This window comes from Anopheles bellator, chromosome 1 (genome assembly GCF_943735745.2).
Source record: "Anopheles bellator chromosome 1, idAnoBellAS_SP24_06.2, whole genome shotgun sequence".
In the NCBI taxonomy this organism is placed as follows: Eukaryota; Metazoa; Arthropoda; class Insecta; order Diptera; family Culicidae; genus Anopheles; species Anopheles bellator.
Genome location: NC_071285.1, coordinates 48,980,128 through 49,004,026, shown reverse-complemented (window position 1 = coordinate 49,004,026; position 23,899 = coordinate 48,980,128). Strand labels below are relative to the sequence as shown.

Sequence of the window (23,899 nt, the reverse complement as noted above, 5' to 3'; positions counted from 1 at the left end):
TGGGTAACGAATTCTTCCTGCCCTGGCGTCGGTTGCAAACTTTCGGAAAATTTTCACCCAACCCAAACCGACCGACCGAACGCGAAGCCGGCGCTTCCGTTGCGCTCTGAATACTTCCTACCGGTGCGACGATGATTATGATTTTCCTCGCCAAACACAGTGGGACCGAAAGCGGCCAGCTCGCGAGCGCGAAACAATATCAACCCGCAGCTTCGTGTCTGTGCTGCGGTGGTCGATTGTGATTCCGAGGTCCGGAATGGTTCGTCTCGGAGCCTCGGCTAAGAAACTTCGACGACCTCGGGTCGGCTAGAGCCACCGCAAACCAATTTGTCGCGGCCAAGACAATAAAAAATGGGAGGTACATGTTCCGTCGCTGCGAGAAGACCACTGCGACCACCGAGAAGACTTCACCGTTTTGGTGCACCGAAAAGGAGTGTTACGTGATGGCTTTTGTACCACCCTGGCACCGCACCACCGACGACGGTTCCCTGGTTCTGGAGCATCCTACGGGACATTATGCAACCGGAAGACTTGGCTTCGATGGTTGGAAACCATCGAAAGATGGCGATTAAAAAATCAGAATACTTGTGCCCCCTTTGAAGAAACACATCACGAGAAGTGCCTTCCCCTCCTGAAGCCTTCGTCGCCCGAAGTCAATAATCCAGAGATGGTACTGCAGGGACGGCCTGTTGTTGACATTAAAGCAGCAAACACGTAACATCGTCTCCCGCGGGCAGCAGAACCCAAGCCACTCCGTCTTCGAGTCATCGAGTGTTCACACTTTGAACCACCGAGCACCGTTACAAAAACAAAGTCAGTGTTTCCCCGAAGCCACCCGAAGCCAACAGGCGCCGTCGCCTTAACCTTGTCACGATCGCGATCATAAATTAAGCCGACCGATCGCCGCGATGACGGCTACCGTCTGGGCCGCGGGTTCCGTCCACGGTCGTCCCAAGCCTGGCTGGGCCAGTTGCATAACTCATTCGCGACTGCGCGCCTCACTGCTGCTGCTGCACTTTGGCCCACCACCGGGGCCGGGACCTTCCCGGTGCCTCGGTTAGTGAAAGATACACTTTACCCACACCGCGTATCGAACAATGGGGATTCCTGCTGCCCGTTGGACGATCGATTAGCGCTCAAATTAGTAACTGACCCTGCGAAGGGTGTCATTAGTAAAAACCATTCCCATTCCCTGGCCCTAATGATCCCACTCTCGTCGAAGGGTTTGGTCTGAGGTCAGCTACCCGGCCGACGATCTCCCCGGAGAATGGAGCACACACCATCGGAATGCTGGCCCAGTGACCTAGAGCTAGCTGCACCGACACAACAGCCCAAAACTACCTGCGGCGCTTTATGCTTTACAGATATGTACTACTGTGGCCAAAAAATTCCAAATAGTGAAACTGTCAACAAAGGATACTATTTAAGTGGTGAGCGTGGTTTGTGTAATTCTGTCTGTAAAAAAAGGATCAGATTTGTGAAGAGACGTTTCATGGTTCCACTTTCGAGGGAAGTTTTTGCATCATATTTTTGTGATCATTTCACCACAAACTTGAGTCAGATCGTTCGCCTTACTTAGTACCATGTGCCTTCTGGATATTCGTTAAACTCAAGAAGGCGCTCAGTAGACACCTTTTACAGTTGAGAACTTTTTGGACCGTTTCGAAAATTCGAACGAAAGTGGACAGAGATGTACGAGATTTATTTATTAGAGTACATAATTTATTTAGTATTTCATAGAGTAGAAATTATTACATAGATAATTATTTAAAAGAATAAAGAAATATGTTTCAAGTTACAAGCCAATTCCCGATATTTTTTTGGCCTCAGTAGTAGACCACAGGCAAAAAGTTGTTTACACAACAAAAACAGAACCTACCCAAAGCCCAACCTATGGCTCTTGGCGACCTTTACACGGCACTAAGGGGTCACTAATTTCTAATTAAATTTTACGCTACCGTTCACGGAGAGAGAACAACAAGATGACTGACCGTGAGATTCATCACGGCGTCGTCGTCATCGTCGAGATGGCAATCACCAAGACTCCACCCTTCCAAAGGCCGTCCAACCGTTCGACCGACCGACGACCCACCGACAGCTCCCGTAAGCGCCTGGCAAAAGGTAATTCGAGTGTTGGCCCCCAAGAATGTCGCTGCGCGTGGATTAGTGCACGTGCCTGTGACCTCCAACCAGCCGGTCGAGGCTTCGGGGCGCGAAGGGGACCTGACATTGCACCGTGGGCCGTAAAGAAATGTGTGGCCAGCAGAAGAAAAACAACCGGCAAAAAAACTATCTTAAGACGGGCGCCTAGTCGCGTTCGGCTACATTTGAATGACCGGTTACGCCACACCATTTCACCACCACCACCACCACGGGCCTCCGTCTGGGCCGTCTGTGCTCGGGGCCAAGAGTTTCGGTGACTCTTCTCGCCGGTGACCTTTTTCCGTCGGTCGTTTTTTTTTCATCGTTTGGTTGCTATTTTCGGAGGAGCCTCCGAAGAGTTTGGATTCGTCCCGGGCACCGTGCAACTGCAGTCGGGCCCCGAAGAGCCACGGGAACCGAGAAACGGTTTCCGAACGGCATGCCCCACGGCGGGGGCTTGAAGTGATCGCCGGTACCAAACGGTAACCTTTTGCACGTCCGTCCGATCGTCGGCATGGTCCGATCGCTTGGTCGGCTGCTGGCTCGTGAAGACGATAGTCTTGTTGTTTTTTTCTTTGCGGCATCTTCAACATAAGATTTTTTTCTAAGCCTGTACGGTGATCTCAAAATTGTCAAACAGTGCGAGTAATGCGCATTTCTATTTAACTACAGTTAAGCGTAATTAAAGCCACAGGGGATTCTATCGCCCAATTTCACTGCTTCCAAACGGAAACCCGAAAAAGTCAGGCTTGAGGTTGAGAGAAAACGGGACTTGAACTCGCGCGATCTCTCGATACACGAGCTAGCCGGTTGAACCATTTCCCCGGAAAGCCGGAGCTTCGGTAACACCCAATAGATCAGCGATTCAATTCGATCAATGTTATCGATCCATCGTCTGAGCAAATTGTAGTTTATGATTAAAAGAATTAAAATTGTGGCTAAAAGCTGTGAAGAAAGAGAATTTCGACACACGCAGCACATACTAGGCTGTTCAAGAAGCTCGTATGGTCGATAAGGAAACACATTTTTATGGGTTGAAACACAATTTATTGTTCAGTATGGCTTTCCTGAACATCAATACACTTGTTCCAAGGAGACTTCAATTTATAAATTCCATCGCAGAAGAGATAATCTTGAAGGTCTTCAAAATACGGTTCCACAACTGATATGACGCCATCATTTGATGAAAAACGCTTTTCACGCATGATTTTTTTTGGGTCTGACAGATGGTAGTCGCTAGAGGCCCAATCTGGCCCCGAGGCAGCGGGGGGTTCCGTAGCGCCGGCTTGGCCGGAATTAAATAATAAAAAAAAGAGGCCCAATCTGGCGAATACGATGAATACTCCAAAAATTCAAACTTTAATTCCCGGATTTTTGCCATTTTCAAAATTGTTCCATTTTTAGCGAATGCGGTACCCATTTTGCAAACAGCTTTCTAGAACACAAAACTTCAGTCAAAATATTGAATATACTGCTCAATGAGATGGCTAGGCTTTATACTAAATCTATTTCGATGATGATTCGACGATTTTCCAATACGATATCCTGTATTTTTCATAATTTCAGGTGTTGTATCTGATTTTGACGTTTTTAACGTAGATCGCCTTAAAGACTAGTACGACCACGTTTAATCTCAGAAACCCCCCTCTTAATATACTAATTGAAGACGAAGAGTCCTTATACACTTTTAATATTTGTGCATAAATTTCCCTTGCTCTTAAACATTCCAAAAATACGAATTACTTGATTGATTACGATACTTGATTTTTCCCGTTGTAAAACATTCTGAGACGCGTCGATACTTAATGGCGTGTAAAGTAAATTAAATGACCGATTGAAATGAAACTTCGTTACGTTCATATGAAGAGTGTACTAAATAACAAAAAAATCAGGCTCGTAGCAGCGCCCCCTGTAACCGACCACACGAACTTATTGAACACCCTAGTGAAACATCTTGCAACGTGTTTTCAAACTGCTCTTCTCCAAAAATAAAAGGGGTCCCATCTTTTGACCTGCCCCAACAACGGGTTGCACAAGAACGCAAGGCCAGATCGCGAACCCGGCGCCATCGAGTGTAAACGCAAATGGATGGCAAATACCCTAATGTGACCATTTTTCTCGCGCACTCCGGCAAACACCGAGTTTTCCCCGCAAGTCACGATTCGCACAATGGCCCAACGGCCTCCCAGCTCGTGTGTTTGTGTGCATTATTTGTATTTGTTTGACTTTGACCGAATTAATAAAACATCATCATCATCAGCGTTTATTGCGCGGCTGGGCCGGTGCGTAGCCGGCGGGGGCTGCCGTGGCCATCGTGAACCTAAAAAGCCCGTTTGTTGTTGGCCACCTGCCCACCCCGTGTCTCTTTCTTCGTTTCGTTCATTTCTCCCGCTCGTGCTTCGTCGTGACGGTTGAGCCGTGTTTGCACGCTTCTCTCGCACAAACTCCGAAGTGCATCCCAAGTGGCGGGCGTTTTTAATTTTATCATCAACAATTGCCGGGCCTTTGCCGAGCCGTTGCCTTGTCAGACGGCGGGCAGAGGCCCTCGGTAGCTTTCTTTGGGTGCCGTACGTCGTAATGGGTCGCGACGGCTCACGCCGTGACGTGACGTTAAGGCGACGTGCGCCGATGGCCTCCGCTTCGAAAGGCGCGCTCCGAATGGCAAAGTCCGGCCGACCATGGTGATGATGATGGCGGCGGTGACGATCGTGCTCGAGACGAACTGTCACGTTGAGTGCCAACAAGAGCTCCGCCAACCGAGCTCACCTCGGAGACCAATTTGGAAAATCTTACGGTCAGCGATTACGGTCTGCAGGAGTTCCCGGTGTTCCTTTTTTCCCACGAATAAATACCGCATTTGTTTCGGGCAAAGCTCCTATATTTCCTTCATCGTTCCGTAGTCCGATTCCGTCCGAGAGCTGTGCCGCAGATGATCACTACTTTTGGGGTGCATTCGCTGCAAGTGCCCTTTGGGTCACTTTCGGTTATGCAGCTACATGGTGTGGCTGACGCCACCATTAAACCCCCAGGGCTGATGTTTCGATGACGTAAACGTTGTTTTTTATGGGTGGAAGTTCAATTTCGTGGCGGGTAAGCATTGGACCCGCTAATTGGTAACGCCATGCCGGCGGCGCATCATCACCGGCGCTGACCGATTGCCGCGCGCAAGACACGCGAGACGACATATGCAATCACTTACGAGCCCTTCTGCTGCCCACACATGACGGCGGCGCCAACCGTCGGCCGACGATAAAACTTGACACACTTCGGAAACAAAAACAAACACGTGTCCCGTGTCGAGGCGCTTCTTCTGAGAGAAAGAGCAGAAGATGTTGCACAATAAAAATGAACATCGCATAAAGTTTTCCCTCAAGGCGGAGGTCCGACGGAAAATCAGAATCTAATGGCATTGGCGAGCATGTGGACGATTAGCCGCGTGGTGATTGGTCCATCTAAAGAGCTTTTCCCGGGCCAGCGGACCAACACGCTTAACGTGCTGACTGAAGAGCCTTATTTAATGCTAATTTTACCTCTCAACATTCTGGCCGAGCCTCACCTGGCGATTGTTGGACAGCGTTTTAGAGCCAATAAACGGACACTCTCACGTGATTGAGATCGCTAATGGCGGCTTGCCAGACTAATCGCCCACCGAGAGGACTATTTTATGGGAAAACGAAAAAAACGAAACACGGAGCAGATCCGTATTCCGTTCCCGCTTCGCAGCTCGACAACAGAAGCCGACCGCCGTCGACAGCTGCTGGTGGCGGTGCAGGTGATTTAGATCCGCGTCACCGGAGCGGCCTAACAAGCCATCGCGAGAAGCACCCAACATAATTATGCTCCACCGAACGGCGCACGTGAGTGTGAGCGTTTTGGAGATGGGCCGCCTGCCGCCGTCCCAAAAGTTCGAACCCTCCCCTCGGGGAGCCTTTTTCTCGCCTTTTTTCCTATTTTAATTTACGACCACAGGTTCGGTTTCTCACCGTTCCACCGAAAACGGTGTGCCTTCCATTTTCGTCGTCCGCCTGCCGTCGCTCTTCTTGTAATCTTCTTGCGCGCGGCCACTGGAATCGCTTCCATCGCTAAAGGCCAGCCACGACGGTTCGTTAATCACTTTACCAACCCGGACCCGATGAAGCTCTTTCGGCTGCGGTTCCCACCAGACATCAGTAAGGGCCGGGCAATCAACCCCCGCGGGTAAGTGCCTTGACACCTTGCCCGTGTTCGCGCATCGTACGTGTCCACTAAGCCAGTCCAGGAGGTCGGTTTATGCACCCGGCCCGGAACTAGGTTTGACAACTTTTTCTGTAAACGTGAATCAATGTTCCAATCGTGCGTGCTTCGTGGTGATAGGTGAGTTGACAACGGTGATTAGTAGGTAATCGTAAAACACGAATGTTAAATTATTTACGGCTTCTCATCGTTCTCCGAGGACCGCAAAGGACCGCTTTTAGTAAATGCGTGAGTGAATGTTTTCTGGTCCTCTGATATGAGAATTGTAGTTCGTCCAGTAAAGCATCCGTCTCCGATGCTCCGATTAATCAGTTTCTAAGCGAAAGAAGTCAGTCCAAACGCAGACCAAACAAATATTAGAATTAAATGAAATTAAATTAAACTATACATAAAAGTATACATGCATACAATTAAGTGTAATTGCATTCATACGCCTAATGCATTTAAATAAACAATGAATTATAAATCAATCATGCACATCACGCAAAATAAACATTGAATCCACTGCATAGCTTAAAACAAACAAATCCGAACAATTCATGGTGTTGCAACAAATACTACAGATTGAACCTCCCTATTCTGCTACAAAAAATAAATATCCTGTATGAGTCGCGATTTTACTGAATTATAAATGTTCTATACTTTTATATTAGAAATCAAAATAATGTTAATATGCGAGTGAGTATCAACAAGCATATCTAGGAACGGGTTCTTCACGGGAACGGGAACTGCGTCAGGAATGTTTTTTCAAAGGATTGTATTTTCAAAAAATCGGAACAGTACTGAGGATGAGGCATTTCCAGAGGTTGAGACCTTCAACAGCGCAATGGCTATCGATACCAATGAACTCAAGGAGAAGTTTGATGACTACTGATGATGGTACAACGTTGAATAAAGGAGTTATCGGGTGAAATCAGGACATGCCACGAATTTAGTTGTTTTGTATTTGAAGAGATCAAAAATTTTAAAAAATATTTGGACGTAACAATTATGGTATGACTTATACATTAATCCGTTTTAAACCAAAATTAAAATCTACGAATAAAAATACGGAATACAATTGAAAACTCATGAATTTTGATTACGCACAAAAATAAGATCAAAAGCTTAAAAATACGAACAAAACACAAAACCAATAACAGCACAATGTAGAAGCATAAAAACACAATAGCCCATATCAACGACACCACGTTATTGTGAACACGAGACACATTAACACGGGCACACTGGTGGTGGTCTCACATTACATGCACTCGCACTGGCGTCCCACTCTCTGCTGACCCCGGGTCCGCGCGAAAACATTGTTTACGTGCAGCAATGGCAACACCGCCGTGCCACGCCAATTTATGCCGCCGAGCACGATGGGCATGTGTGAACTTGCCCAATTACAGTGACGCCCCACTCGGCGCCCCACGTCGGCCCGTTGCCAAAGAAATGGAAAATGGAATGGCCGGAGCCGAAGACGGGGATGTGGATTGATTGAAAAGCACTCCCCACCCGGCCCGCGAACGGTCCATCGGCTCACCGGCCTTGGAAATGGGTTTTTTGGCGCAGGTCAATCGATCACCGAATTTTACGGCAGACGCCACACGCCCGGAGTGGGTCAGCGGGCGCACATGCACACATACACCTGTTTCACACACCATCTGGGTGATCCACCGCGGGGTCCTCGATTCGGGCCGCGCCGCGGTGGAGGCCATTAAAATAACACGTGTAATTTCGCTTGTTGTGCTGTGCTGCGCCTTAATAGGCTCGGTGGAAGATCGGCCTCAACGGAATGCCGGGAGGCCCGATAATGTGATTATGTGGGGAGTCGATCGTCGGGTTAGCAACATCGGAGAGCCGCTGCGAAGTAGGATGCACGCGCATAAGACACAGACAGAGGGCGAGACACGAGATAATTGGTAGGTATCGCGAACGGTACTTCGGCAGCGATGGCGCACCACACCCGATAACGGGACGGCCAACCGGGGTGTTGCGGGTTAAGTATTCACATTCGCACAAAGTGTTCTCATTTTAATGTGGGCCACACTCCAATACGCTCCAGCGCTTAGCGCCTAATCCAAACGGTAGAGATAATTCACCCAAAAATTAGGACCACCACTCGAACGTCGTCGAGTTCCTCCGGGTATTGCGGGCTAAGTGTCATTAAGTAGCGGGAACTAGCCGTGGGTTCACAAATCCCCATCAGTCAGCAACTAACTAGTGGCGAGAATTACAAAACTACCTTTCCCATTTTATACTCTGCAATTATCAGACGGATTGGGTGCCATTTCGCTTAATGTCTTCGCCTGAGAGCCGGCGTTGCACAAATAACTCGTCGCCACATTGGCCATCTTCGGCCGGTGGGAATCCCGCAAATAAATGTACAGACTTGGCATAAACTTCACGTAATATTTAATCCCATCGAACCCGCGGACCGTGCACGAAGGAAAATGTCACGCGATGCACACAGGGCCTCGGGATTGCAAGCCAAGTCCGGTGTGGTACCGTCAATTGAGCCCCTTTTATCCGACCACTTACTACACATCCTCCACAACGGCTCAATTATCACCCAACGTGGCATCCTTTCGCGGGCCGTGGCGACATTTTCGTAATGACCAGTGACCCTAATTGATTGGGGCCTTATGCCACCGTCAGTAAGAAATTAAACTAAGAAAGGCTTATTGTGACAGCATCACTAACCGATTGGCAACAGGCGTATGATTCATGGTCCGCCATGCAGAACTCCATCCAGGTTGAAGTCCAACCAGCAGCCCAAAGGCAACGTGTATCGATTTTATCTTTATCACCTCCAGCCAGAGAGTTACGATATCGAGTTTCCCACTAACCACTAATCCCACGGAGCACCTTAAACCGCGGAACATACCCGCATCGGGGCCAGAGAAAAGGCCAACAGGCGCGGGCTCTCTATGGTAGACCACAAAACCAGCTTCCCGACGACGGCATCCGTTCTCGGGTGAACTTACTTTCGCTTTTCCCGTTTCCGGTGGAGTGGTGTTCCAGAACTAGGCTACACTTTCATCTCATCGTTGAAGTGAAACGATTCTCCGGTGTAGTCGTAGGGGTTCGAAAAGTTCCACCATCAATCTCGGTCTTGGCCGGCATCAATCGATCCGTAAGATGCTCCCCTAAATTTCAACCCAAGGAATTTGGTTCCCGATACGGCATTAACGCTGTGAATGGAAGCTTTAAACTCCGGACAGTAAGCTCCGGATGAAGCCAAAATGTAGTCAGCAGGATCAAACCCCATCCGGTCTCACTGCTTCCGATGCAAATGACTTGAACCAGCGACTTAACTTTTGCGCACATCGGCTGCGGTCTGTGAACGCCAAGCTAGTGCTTGGCGCTTACGTGGGAGATTCCCGGCTGATGGACAGCGGGTCATAATTTAACGGCTTTTCACCAACAACCTCAATATTCCCATAACGCCAGCGATCCGCGAACCGAACTTTTGCGTGTTGCGGCTGAGCCTGAGTAATGGAAGCCATGTTAATAAATTCATTTCTTCGAACCATTTCGAAGCCATTTCGAAACGAAATCCGCGCCCCTGTATCTTGGCGACAGATTTCGAAGCCTGAGCCTGCATCGCCTTGAACTGAGGCACTAAACTATCCGATTTTGCGCCAATTTCGTTCGAGTTCAACGCATAATTTTGAAGACTACGCCTCACCGGGCATGCATTCTAAAGTAATAATGGCTCCCGGTGGGATGGTCAGGAACTACACAACGCATTTGCTGTTTGTGCATTTTCTGCAGACTACCGGGTAACATTCGAGACACTCGGCGTAATCGAGACAACGAGCGCCGTGGCCTCGGCAAACTTTAACATCGTCTCGCGAGTAGCCGGTCGATGCGTGGCCTAATGAAATCAAAGAAGGTGTTTGTGTTTACCATTCGTCCCGATGGCAAACCCCCGTGTCCGGCCACCGGTCGCTGGCTCTATGCGGTAGAGGATTGGCTTGTCAAATAAATGACCAGCGCCAGCAGCAGCGCGACGGACTGCCGGACTTGCTGAGCTCAAACATGCAAACGATGATCAAACGACACGGCTTTCGGAGCTGTCAGTTTTGGCGTCGTCCCACGAAGCGCACCCCGCGGACGCCTTATTGACACGGAAGTAATGCGTGTGCGCACCCAACCCCGAAATCGGACGGAACATTCGGAACCGAATTTCGGTTCCATTGTTTGACAACACACAAAATTGGATTCAAACATTCCGTCTGAAGCACCCAGTTTTTGAGCGTTTCACAAATACCCGTCGCTGGAACTTTGCGGCCGCTATCTGCATACCAGAGAAGTATCCGACGCCAAAGCCTAATGGTGATCGTTGCTTTGGGGATTACGATTGCCGGAGTTGCTGCGAAAACCGGAGATACCACCTAATTCAGCAGCCTTCTTCTAGTCTAATCGGTTCTGTTTCTTGGTCCTTGCTGGAGTTGATCCCCGGCGGCCCAGACGTCCTTGCTGATAGATAGATTTCTCATTTTGCCATAACTTTACAATTTGCTAATGTATTCCAAATTCAAAACCCTCAACATGCTGCTCATCCGTCTATTTTTAAATGCACGTTTCGGGTAGCCGATTGTATAGCCGGAAACAGGTTTCCATCGAAGGAGCATGTGTTTGTATCAACTCATCTTTGGATCAAGGCTTGAAGTTGGAAACTCGGTTCCGAATTCGAAAATGATTGGGGTTGAAGCGAGCGTTGTGAAGCAGTTTAATTGGTGGCCAAACCAGGATACCAAACCAACGCTACTGTTAGTGGGACGTGAAAGGCATAATTTATTATGAGTTGCTTGCTTATGGCCAAACACTAAATTCAGACCTCTAGTGTCAGAAACAACGCAACGTCTGTAGTGACTCGCCAGAAACTCCGGGAGCTTGTTCTATAAGTTTTAATGCATTTATTGAGTTTAATGACAATCGGATCCAAAATAAAGTTTTGAAATTCACGCGAAAATGGTGAAAATTATTCTATTTGAAGTATAGACTAGCGGGACTTACGTAAGAAATGCACACCGTACTCTTGCGCCCCAGCTTCATCTTCCGGATGAGCGACTGGTGGGGCTTGTGTTCCTCCCGGTTCGCGCCGTAGTACAGCTCCCAGCAGCTCGGCTTGTTCTGGTGCCACTCGAGCAGCATCTTCTCCTTGTCACCGACGAACTGGCCGGTGCGCGCCTTGCCGAGGCTCTCCATCAGGATGATGCGCTCGAGCGTGATGTTCCGCTGGAGCTGACTGAAATCACAGTGCGCCATCTGGCGGTCGCCACTCTCACTGCCGCCACTATCACCATTTCGCTTGCCTCCCTCCTCACTGCCATCACTGATGCGGACGGTTCTCCGCGCACCACCGCCACCGTGCACCAGCCCTAGAGGGCCCGTGCGATCATCCGGATCACATTCCGGCATTCCAATACTGACACTCCGACTGTCACTGTGCCGCTCGTCAGCCGGGTGGTGCTGACAGCAGCTAACACTGCGCCCTTCGTACGGCCCCACGTAGCTGTCGTCGTCACCATCGGGCATATCGATGGCCACGTTCTCCGCGGTCCGCTCGCAACCCCCGTAACGGCTGCAGACCCGAATTTCGTCATTGTTCAGGTACCGCTGGTTGCAGCCCAGCGAATGAAGTCCTCCATCCGAAGTGGCCGCCATGCCGGTCTGCAGCAGTTGACTGCTGCGCACTTCCTGCGCGAACGGATTCGGTGGACTCCGGCGGTTCAGCAACAGGGCCGTCCCGCCGTACACTCCCGACCCACTGACCACCGACGCCGGCAATGCGGCCGGGGGGCGTCCTTCCCCGGCGGTCCTCTCCGGGGCTAGCACCTGGTAGTACGGCAGGAACGATCCTTCTCCGCTGGACCCATTGTAGGTCTGGCCGGCAGGCAGCGCCGCAGGTCCTCGCTCCAAGAACTCGTAGTCCGGCTCGAGACTCAGGATCGACCCGGAGCGGGATCGGTTCCGCTGCTCGACTGCATTCTGCACCGCCACCACCTTCGGCTCCCGGCTCATACCCTTGCAGAACCGGCCGATCTCGCTCTCGTTCTTCTGGTTCATCGTGCGCAGGTAACCGTCGAGGTCCGCCTTCAGGATGGCAATGTTCCGCTCCAGCTCGGACGCACTGGTGAACGGATTGGTGCCGTGGCCGGGCGAGATCCTTTTGGTCGGGTCCTGCGCTTGCTGCTGCTGCTGATCGGCCCGCTGCTCCAGCAACGTGTTCAGCTTCCCGCGTATCTGCTCGAGGATGTTGCGCGTGTTGTGGAACTCGAGGTACTCCTCGTACTGGGACTTTTTGCGCACCGGAAGCTCGGGCAGCTCAGGAGCTGGCCCCGACGGTGGGGGGCCCTCACGGTACCCGTCGTTGTCCGAGATCGACGAGAGCGCCGGGCTCTCGAACCCGATCAGGTTCTGGCTGCTGTGCTCCGCCATCCGGAACGACTCGAGGTTGATGTCCATCAGCGAGTCGTCGATGTCGAGCGGCCAGATTGGGCGTGGAATCTGCCCATCGGTACCCTCCATGATGATCGACAGTGGCTGCTCGGCCGAGCTACAGCCCGGACCCGGGCCCTCTGGGGACGCTAGCGCAGGTTGCTGTTGCTGGGTTGTGGTGGCCGCCCGGAGGACACTCAGTTGCACCGGTTGGGTCGGTACGGCCAACGATGTCGCGGGGTAATAGTATTGTTCCAGACCACTGCGGTGGAGCTCCGCCGGCAACTCCTGCTGGCGTTTCCGTACCAGGTGTCCTGCCACGGTCCCACCTGCGCCAGGTGCGGGGTGGGCAGTCTTTTGGTCCGTCGGCTGCGGGCGCCGATCGATCGGTTCGCAGTAGATGTGCTCGTCCACCGACGAGCCACCGGTCGAGTAGACGTTGGTGCTGTAGTACCCCGACGAGCCGCTCTTCTCGGTCGAGTAGTGTGAGGTAGAGTTGATCCGCTCCCGGTGGCTCGGCGGCTTCCCGACGACGATCTCGTCCACTGGGTTGGCAGCGAGAATCACTGGCGGTGCCGCAGCACCACGGCCAAGGCCGTCCACTTTCCCTGGGCGACCCGTGCCATCCTGTGGGGCGTCGAGAGACCGGCCGCCAGGGTGAAGATGGTAATCCACCATCCGGGATGTTGTCGCAGCGACCGGGAGCGTCTCGTTCAGCTTGGGCTTGGTTGGGTCCTCTTTCCGCGGTTGCTGCTGCTGCTGGTGCTGTTCACTGTAGCCAGTTTCGTCTTCAGCCGTGGCTTCGTCACCACCCAGTTTGGGACTCCCGCTGGGAATGGGAAAAGTGGTAGGGAAAACGGTTATTAACATTTGTGAAGGACACCAGAAAGGCTGTGGAAGATGGAAGCTTTGCTTTGAAGATGGAAGATGCTTTGAAGATGGAAGGCGATTTTGACTTAAAAAATAAAGAGGACGAGGACGCTGAACTACGAGAACTTTTGGACGAAATTGACACGCGGATTATCATTTTCGGTTGCAAAACCAGTTCGGTTCTGCAAAAGGACAATGCTGCGCATTTGGTGAAACTAGAAAAGTATGGTGTACTACAAGCTCTGGTTCAAGATACAATCAAAGTACTTGGCTGGGAGTTACTTTCTCCCAGCGCTGTAATCGCTAGACTTGGCCCCTTCCGATTATGATTCATTTTCATCGATGGGACACGCATTGACTGAACAGTACTTCGATTCCTACGAGAAATCCGAAAATTGAATGACGGGACAAATGTATAGCCAGCGATGGCATATACTTAAAATAAAATAAATGGAGTTTTTCATTTCAATGCAGAAAACATATGATTTTAAAAAATCCGCCTTCATAGGATTAGTCCTGGTGTTTACGCACTAAGTGCAGCGTATACAGTTGGCTACATTACGATCATTTTAACAGCTGTTTATAGGCCCTGGAACTGGAAACAACATTCATGTTCACCATCAAGAAACTCCATTCTTCGAACCGCCACAGCCACTGTCCATCTCCGCGGAAAAACTGGTTACCGCGACCGAAGCCCACCCCATAACCTCACGCGCCACACGAAGGTGCGTGCGAAGGAAACCCAACCACCGACCTACCGTGTGACACCATTCCGCAGCTGGTTCTGGAGTCACTTTTTGCCCAGCCCGGCGTCGGAACGCCCGCCCGTCGGCGGCCGTCTCCGTTCGGACTTTCAACTTTTCCACGCACAGATCCGCGCAGGGAGTTTTGCTGCAGTTTGGCAAACTGCAACCGCAGCCTGCAGCCTCTGGAGAGAGAGAGGGCTACTAATCGCGCAATCGTCAGCGCCCGAGAGGGCCAGGCCACGTTGGGGGCCTTGCTTGCGATTAGGTGCCCGCCCGGTGGACTCAACTGGCACTTGGCGGGGTGAAGCTCGAGCGCGAAAAAAGTGGATCCCATTGCCGGTCGTTAAATGGCCACCGCACGGGTGAAAGTCAACCATTTCGAGCCGTTGTCCTGCGTCGTGGTCACCGGTTGACCACGAACCGCCATCGTCATTGCGGCAATACTTATCGATGTTCCTTCACCGCAGGTCGGCGTTCGTGGAATTTGCATATTTTCGAGCACACGCGCGTGCGTCTTGGCGAAACCAGTGCAACCTTACGCAACGACGCATCAGCCGCGCACGGTCGCCACGGCGGCCATTCCTTCAAGATCGCTCCCAGCCGGCCCGATACCGACAAGGCCAGCGAGTGCGGAGTGATGGAGAGATTGGGAGCCACGGCGAAACCTGCTACCCCGGCACAAGAAGAACGGAATGTGTGAGGCGTTTGGCGTGTCTGGGTCAGTCACACCCGGACCCACTCGAAAAAACGGAGTTCTCGACAGTGTGAAGGTGGTTATAAATTGGTTTCAGCTAATTTAGTCAGCCTTTGGCTAACTTTTGGCAACAACCAGCTTCGCATCCGTTCGATGGAATATCTGAATATCGAAAATGCGATCAATCTTGCTGGCCGCCGGAAGGTTCCAAATTAGCACATAATAAATTTGTTCCAAGAGGAAACATCATTTACGGGGCGCGCGAGCGAGCGGACCTTGTAGTCGTTGCCGGAAGTCGATGAATAATGCGAATCGATTAGAGGGGATTATAAAATCCGAAGTTTGCCGAGTCGCCAAAAATCCTCCAAAACTTCTCGTTCCGATACCGGTGATCGAGTGTAAAAAATGGCAGCAATGAAAATGTGAATCTTTCCATTTTTTCTGTTGCTCACTTTTTGTAGTGGAAGCAATTCCCGAGTGCGCATAAAGTCCTCAAACCTCAAACGAACGGCAATAATGAAGATGCAGTACCATTGTGCGCTACACATTCTTCAAATTGCATTTTATCGTAAGCCCTTAACCGGCCGGCATGACTTTTCACACTACACGCCACGACGACGAGCGCCCTATCCTGCGCAAATGGGAATGCAATTTCCGCACGGGCCAGCATCAATCGGCGATGGAGTGATCTCCGGTTTGGCATCACTACTCGTCCCAGCTCTGAGCCATCTCAGCAAACCGGGCAATCGAATCGGGTGGCACTGCATGGGTCGACATCGATGGCAAATCGATTGACCGTGGCCAGCATCAGTCGGTATGTCGGAAGATTACCACTTTCCACTTTCCCACGGAAACCTTCACCAAGGCGAGCAGCTTCTGTTTTGGTCCCGATGCTTGGTCGAGCACTCAGTGCCACGTCAAGCCTGATTCTAACGGCCGTTGCCGTACGAGTTTCAATTTCAGTTTACTTCCGTTTAGAAGTTTGTTTCGTTTATGCGATTTCTCACACGTTTTTTTCTATGATCTTTCACCGTGGGGTCGCACGGTTCTTTCTTGGCTATTTTTTTAAAGGACAACCACCAGACCTGAGTAACGAGCTTTTACCGACTTTCCCCGAGACCGAAGACCGTATAGTGTCAACTGCAATTTGCAATTTAGCTGGCCTAGTGTCTCGTCTCACTCAGTGCACCGGCAACCTGTATCGTTCTGTACTTTGAAAGTGTCACTCAAAGGACTAGTTTGCCGTATTTTCTTTTTATTAAAAGAAAGGATTGCCGTGAAAAGAAATAGATTGCGTCCCCGTAAAGTAAATTTAAGAATGAATCTGATCAAATTTAGCGGTGATAGCTTGTCCACCCCACCATCAGTCTAGCGGCACCGATCAGTTGGTTTTTAAGCGAAAGGCTGGTCAGTTTGAACCCTGACAGTGCATCTAAAAAAATTTAAGTTGGTGCGTAAGACGCCTTGTCCAGTTCTAACATAAATAAAAAAATGATGCTACGTTCCAGACATAGAAATTATTTTCCAATATTCTTTTAACTCCTTCTCACATATCTTGGCTTGAAAGTAAAAGAACACTTTCTAGGAAAAAATACAATACTTCCCAAACCCGTTCAATCGGTTAAAAAAATAGTATAAATACTTTAAACGAAACTAATACTAATTTTAAGACCATTTAATGTATGCATAATAGTATTACGTTTAAATAATTTGCATCCAAATCACCTATGCTTATGCCTGACAAATCTCCTAATTGTTTGAGCTGCTCAAATTACGGTCCCCAAGGGAACTCCTTCCTGCAAGAAGCTAACCATCAGCGCCCTCGTCGTCTGCATTAGCATAAAGACGTAGCACGTTTTCCGAAAACGATGATGCTGCCTGGCCACAGCGACAGAGATAAGCTGGTGCCCAACACGAGCAAGCTCATGCCGGATAATCGGATCGGATCCTGCAAATGTCTTCACTTTCACCGCGCGTCTAACGGTGTTCAAGCGAAAGCCAAACCCGAACCCGTTTTACCGGAAGCCACGGAGCCCCACCGCGGGCGCAGTCCTGCTGCTGCTCTTGGGAGCTCCCTGACGGACGAGAACACCCGGATGCCCGCACACCGTCGCCGTGAACAAATTTCTAGGTCAGCATAGAGCAGCAACCACGTCGATGCATCCCGGGAAGCCGGTTTCGGGCACTTGCACTTACGATGGCCGCATCACAACACCCTGAAGCCCCGGGAGTATGAGCTGCTCTCGGCAATGTTGCCTTGCTGCCGCTTACCGGTTTGCTTACATTTCACTTTTCCTTTTCACTCTCCGCTTTCGTCCGTGGAACCGTATCTCTGATTGATAGGTATCTTACGGGCGGCTGATTGACTCGATGGCGATGTGCGGCCTCGGTACACGGGAGTAGGTCACCGACTGGGAGTCGGAATGGAGTGAAAATATCATTAGCCACACATTCGGTTGCAGCGCGGAATCAGGCTGATCGGTTCGGGGCCTAGATCTAGCGAGGCCACACGGAGCCACGGCTTTGCATTTTCCAAATGATGGAAAAATTCATTTTCTTGCGCTGCGCTGGAAATGAGAGGGAAATTAGCTTTCAATTGGTTTCATTTCGCCGCCGCGTCCCACTTGAGAAGCCGCGTTCGATGGTGAGCTTTGTTGATTTGATGCTAAACCCGCGCACTATCGGGCAGGATATGGGCAGATCTCTCGTCGGCTACTGCGATGTGTCGGCATTTTGCTACCTCGATCATTATGTTGCTCTGATCGATACACAAAGTAATGAAGTCGCTTGCTTTTGCTGTGTTCCCAGAGACCCACTGAGGTGGTGGTTGAAGAAAGAAAGTGAAAAATGGTGAACCTCAATGGGTCTTCGGTGTGAGCAACAAAAAACCATGGGCCCTTTTCGCCGTCGAATTGCCGCAGATTTATTGCACAATCTTTGCACACTTCCAAAAAGGCATATAAACCATTGTGAAATAAATCTTCTTTCTGTGTGTGGCAGTAAAGGAACTGCACATCTTCACGATGCAATTCCCGCCAGTGTAGTCGCAGCTACAACCACCGGCGCTGTGCCGTTTTTTCCGCATTCGAGGCGGAAAATACGCCACCCGCCGCATCTTATCCGTCACGCTAAGCCTGTTTTTGGGGGTAGTTAATTTTCACGTTCCCACACAAACAGTGGGCCGCGGAGGCGAGAAAAAATTGCCTGTCACATGCACAGAGAAACCAATTTGGTGCCACGGAAGACACTGCTGCCGCGAAGGAGCGCACAAGATCACAAGCCGCCAGGTGAGCCGGAGATTTTCCCGGAGCGCGCCGACGGTTCTTGTATCGATAAATTTCGAATGATTGAGGCGATCTTCGAGCGCAACGTCTTTCAATTAAAAATAAAACTTTAAAAATCTTGAAATTTCAACGTGTTAAGTTTATTAGTTGATGTGGATGGTTGTCCTGACAGTCGAGCCTCGTTTTCCACGCTTTCCGGACCTTCTTTGAACATTTTGTACCACTTATAACCTGTTGATTTCGATGGAGCCTGCTCACCGAAGGCAGAAATTTCATTCCGCCAACAAAGTTTGATGGAATTACGAATGGAAAGTAGAATAGTCTCGGATGTTATACGAAACGAATTTAATTTTAACTGTTCGTAAGAGATCCTGCATATTGGTGACAGTGCTAGCAACTGTTATTTTGGGATTACCTACAGTTTTAGATTGTTTGGTTCGAGAACCAACTCGAGCGGGATGTCTTGGGCATAAGCAAGATGCCTTGGCCATTGTTTGATCAATTTATATTCGGGCACCGTGAAATGAGCCCATTTGCCTTCCGAGATATATGGAAGAATACCGAATACGTCTCTCATAAATTCGCCCTCGCGATGTTTGTTTTCTTGCTGCCTTTATTCTGCGATTCATAAGAACGATTGCCTTATGGTTCGCTCCTTGGTTCCAAAATACCAAGGAAGCTCGTTGACGCCACGACCCGTTCCGGTTCTACGTTTTTTCGCACGCAGCTTTTCGCGTTTCGCCAATTCGTAGGCACAAATTAACGTTATTAATGTTATTAATTGGCACGCCGGAATTGGTGGCTCCGCGACGTGTTCGATCTGCAGCCCGCCCGTCGTTCCGTCGATGCCGTGAGTCATTCGATCGATCGTGGCTCACGCAGAGGGACTCACTCGGCGCCAACCGCGGCCTTTGGTTGGCGAATTTCGTGGCGAACCTTGGCCGGCCGTGCCGTCACGGTGGCTTGCGAGAAGTCAGGCCGATCCGGAGCCGTACCGAACCGCTCCATATCCTTTGGCACAGGCGCAGGAATGTCGAGATCGTGATTATCCTATTTTGGGCCAGCGCGTGCGACTGTGAATGAAACCCTGGGCCTGCACCGTTCTAGGGAGGCTAATTCAATCTCCAGCGGCCGCCTGCTCCGAGATAGGTCAGTTTGGTATCCGAACCTAAGTACTCCCCGTGCGGCCCCAGACGCGTGCCTCGCCGTCAGCCCGGTGCCATATGGTCCGGCGCCTGGTGAACCCTCGACGGGCGGGAATGTTCATTTGCATCATCATTAAAATAGATGATATTCGACTAATTGGGCCGCCGACACCAGCCGGAGGCCGGAGGTGACACGCGCAAAGCCGGACCGGTTCTGGTCGAGCCTTCCCCCAGCTGGGACCGTTTATGCGAACGCGTTCCGAGATTTCGGATTCCGATTGTCGCGGCCGCGCGGCGAGATTCGGTGAGCAATTCCGACCGAGTGATGAATATTTATGCTACAGAGCCCACCATCGGCCAGGGGGAAGGCCCTTGAATGCATTTGCCTTCCTTTTTTTAGGTTTGCTCGTCTCCACAGTGCGCTACTGTGCGACCCTTCTTCACGAGCCGGAGCGGAACTTTGATCTGAGCGGTGAAGCCGCGCCGTGACGTGCGGCTCGCGATCATAATCTTCACGCTTTCGACTCACGGACCGTGCGCGGACCGGCAGAAGGTTATGACGAGCGGACGGCCCCGTTGCGCCATTGTTGGTTTAGATTGTTTTTTTAGGGGTTTTCCTTCGGTTTTGACCGTCAAAGCGTCTCATTCAATTCTTCGGTTTTCATCTCGCGCCGATGCGCCGCCAGTGGGTGCCCTTCGGAAGCTGATTAAGATGCTTCCAATTACTGGTTAATCGGTGTTTTCTTTTTGATTTTTAAATTTAGAAATCTTATCGAACCGCGGATTTCCGTTTTCCTGTTCCGGGGGTTTTCGGGGGCTTTGGGCTGGTTCCATTTCAAAGAGGGCAGCCCCCACTGCAAGTTGTAAATTATGTGGGTTTCGATAAAAGAGTTTCGGAGCTGATCAGATATCGCTACACAATTACATAAATGGTAGATTCAAGCGTAAAATTAACGGGCCACACCGTCAACCATATTCGTTTCGTTTGCAGTGGGCGATGTGCACACGCCCGGAACTCATTAATATTGCATCTAATATCGGTATCGATTCCATTCCAATTCCGTTAAGCACTGGCACTGGCGCATCATCAATAAACCGCGCTTAATTTAATCGAAGCTTCAAATAACATCCTCGTTACGGGGTAGCCGCTTTAGTGCAGCATTCAATTGAAATTCCGATGCACATTTACTACTGTGAACAGCGAATATTGGAAACTCGGAAAATCTATCTTTATTCTTCTAAATCTTTGTGCTAAATCACTGCTGTCTATGTCTACCTTTGTTCCAATGTTCGAAACATTCCAAAAAAATTCTTTTTAAGAAAATCCTTGAGTAAATTTTTCGTTTCGACTCCTATCTAAGCTACTGTAAAAGGTGTCCTCGAATTGGCCTCTTCAATTTAGTGAATAATCTGAAGTCACCTGATGCTCAGTCAAGCGGATACGGTGGCCGTTTTGGAAGGAATTCCACGCTAATCGAAGAAAACTATTTCCCGATTGTTTTCGGCCACCGTAGTAAATCCCACAACAACCGCCGGCTTCTGTGCAGCATACTTTGGTTTAATTAATAAACCCAACCTGCCACTGGACGTAAGTGACCTCGTGGCTCGGACCGCAGCATACCGCATTTCCACCCGCACACATACCACCCCCCTCCCCGAAATGAGCCCTCCGAAAAACGACGCTTCAATTTCCGCGAACCACGGCGCGTTCCGTTTTGCGGTTCGTGGTTCGGAATTTCACACCTATTAAAGTCACTGGCTGATGGCAACACCACCAACCGTGGTTGTGTTTTTTTTTTTCTTCGCCTGCGCCTTATATTCAATTAAACCGAAGACGAAGGCATCAAGATGGCGAAGGCCGCGGTCGGTCGGTCGGTACTGTTGTGATCGGCAAAACGAATCGTTTTGTAAACAAACGCGCGCCGTTCCGACCTTAACCTCGGGGCCGGTTGCTCTTGGAGGCAGCAGTTTAAGGTCCGGGAGGGGGCCACCAAACCCGCTGGCCCCCTCCGACGTGCAGGCATATTAATTAATTGCCCTAAACGATCGTGCCAGCGGATGGACTCCGGGGGCCGCCAACTCTCCGGAACTCCTCGGTTCCTTCCGAGGCGAAAAGCAGATCAAGTACACGGCGCGCGTTGTGTAACAATTTATCACCCACCGGCCAGACCCGGGGCCCTTTCGGGTGATGTGTCCGGCCCCGGTCCGTACCGCGACCTAGACGCCAATCAGTGACACGCGGAGGACCGTGTGTGGAGAAATCGTGCCGAAACGTGAGACCGACGAACCAAAAAAAGGGCTTCATTCCGAGAACCGGCGGACCATCGGCGGCGGGGTACAGCTCGGTCCGAAGGTCCCCAAAGGGCTAATTGATACCGCGGTACACCCGGTGTTGCCGTCGCCGAGGACCTGAGAGAGTGTGTGGAATTTTGGGGCATAAAAACTGAAAAACCTTCCAATCGGCCCACGATGGCGGTCACCGTCTCTAGGGTACTTGTAGGGACACCGGTTTTTTTTGGCGCTGGCGCCCTTTAGTAACTCACCTGCTCAGCGTGCGCTGTACCGTCCGCTGGCGAGACATTGTCGAACTACGGCGGGCTCGCAGCCCGGCCACACCGGCGGTCCCGCTACTGCTGCTGGCACCGATCAAGGTACTGGTCCGGTCAGTGAAGGGTCGCTCGGGACGGGCCACGGGTCGTTCATTAACCGTCGTCGAGCCAACGTCGAGCGGTAACGCCTTGTCCGGCCCGTGTTTGGCTGGTGCCGCGGGTGAACCGGTGCTCTCCTCGTCCGCGTGTATCGGACAGTCCTGGGGGAAGCTTCCGCTGAACGACCGCATCGCAGCCACCCCGGCCAGTTTGAGCCGGCTCCGGAAGATGTCCCCGATGCGGTGCCGCAACGGCACGACCCCCGCCGATGGACGAGCACCTCCTCCGTTGCTCTGGAACGCTTCGTCCGCCGCCGTGCCGTCGGCCGCCGGCTTCCGGGCAGACTTCACCGGACTCCGGGGAAGCTCCTGGATCCACGATGAAGACTTTGTCGGCATGGCGCGTGGGTCTGTGGTGCCACTGACCACGCGGTGATGATGGTGGCGGTGATGATTTGGTGGTTGAGGTGGCTGCTGTGCTGACGATCGCCCATCAACGCATGTGTCATATTCAGGGGGTGTCGCCGTGAGTGGCGACTTCTTTGGGAAGCCTTCGCGAAGGACTACCGCAGCTCACTCCCGACCCCGGATCACGCTGCAAGCTGCAAAATGTCAAAACAAACAGCGCGTTGCGAATTAGCATCGGAGGAATGAACGCCAACTGAAAGCTGTGTCTAAGAAATTAGGCAAACATGGACACGTTCTTAGACGTTGCAGCTAGGGACGAGACTGGGGTCAGAGGGGTGGCGTAGAATGCAGAATCGATAAGGACACACACGGTACAATCAATAGAATGCCTGTGCGCAGGTTAATCCATCTGGCCCCATTGGCCCTGGAAAACCTGTCCGATTGGTTAGGGTAACAACGAATTCGTCAGCCCGGACGAGCTACCAGGCTGTTCAATAAGTTTTGTGGTAAGAAAAACAAAATATTATGATTTGAAATACATTTTATTATTCAGTCTCCCTAAACATCAATACATTTGTTCCAACGAGATTCCAATTTGTGAGTTCCAGTTCCTGGAGAGAGAATGCTTTCCATGCATGATTTTTTAGATCTGGAAACAGATGGAAGTCGCTAGGGGCCAAATATGATGAATACTGTGGATGCTTCAACAATTGGAACTTCAATTCATGGATTTTTGCCATTGTCAAAATGCTCTGCAGCACAGTGCATTGTCCTTGTGAAAATTGTCCTTGTGGATTTTTTCTCCTGCAAACCGGGTCTTTTTTCATGAAAATTTGTCCTTCAGCTGATCTAAAAGGTTGTAATAATATTTAAAATTTTCTATTTTACCTGTTTGCAAGAAATCCACAAAAAAAAAATCCTTTCGCATCCCAACAAACTTATGGGCACGAACTCGTTTCGGAGCAGAATAACCAGCTTCACACCACTCTTTAGCCTCTTGTTTTGACTCTGAGGATCATGGTGAAAGATCCAAGTCTTATCCATTGCGATGGGTCGACGCACAAAATCCACTTTATCCTGTGGAAAATGTTCTAAATACTGGTGCCAATGTTGCCTTATCGAAGGAGAAGAGACCTTATAGGCTTCCAACATTCGTTCATAAATTCCCTATGCTTTCAAAGAATCCAAAAATAAAAATTCAATCACTGCACGAAACTTGATTTGTAGCAAAAATAGGTTGACAGCAGCGTAAAACTTATTGAACTACCCAGTAATTAATCCGCAGATATTCGATGCGT

At 50.5% G+C, this 23,899-nt stretch overlaps 1 protein-coding gene across 1 annotated transcript in view; it reads right to left on the bottom strand.

Annotated features, from left to right (window-relative positions):
- The window catches only part of LOC131216497 (uncharacterized), a 39,247-nt gene extending 16,479 nt beyond the window's left edge, over positions 1–22,768 (bottom strand). Inside the window, exons 1-2 of the mRNA XM_058211007.1 lie at positions 22,090–22,768; positions 11,383–13,636 (exon numbers count right to left, since the gene is read on the bottom strand). Coding sequence (XP_058066990.1) covers positions 11,383–13,636; positions 22,090–22,592 — 2,757 coding nt within the window. The 5' untranslated portion in view covers positions 22,593–22,768. The remainder of the gene's footprint in view (positions 1–11,382; positions 13,637–22,089) is intronic.
- Between the last annotated feature and the right edge of the window lie 1,131 nt (positions 22,769–23,899).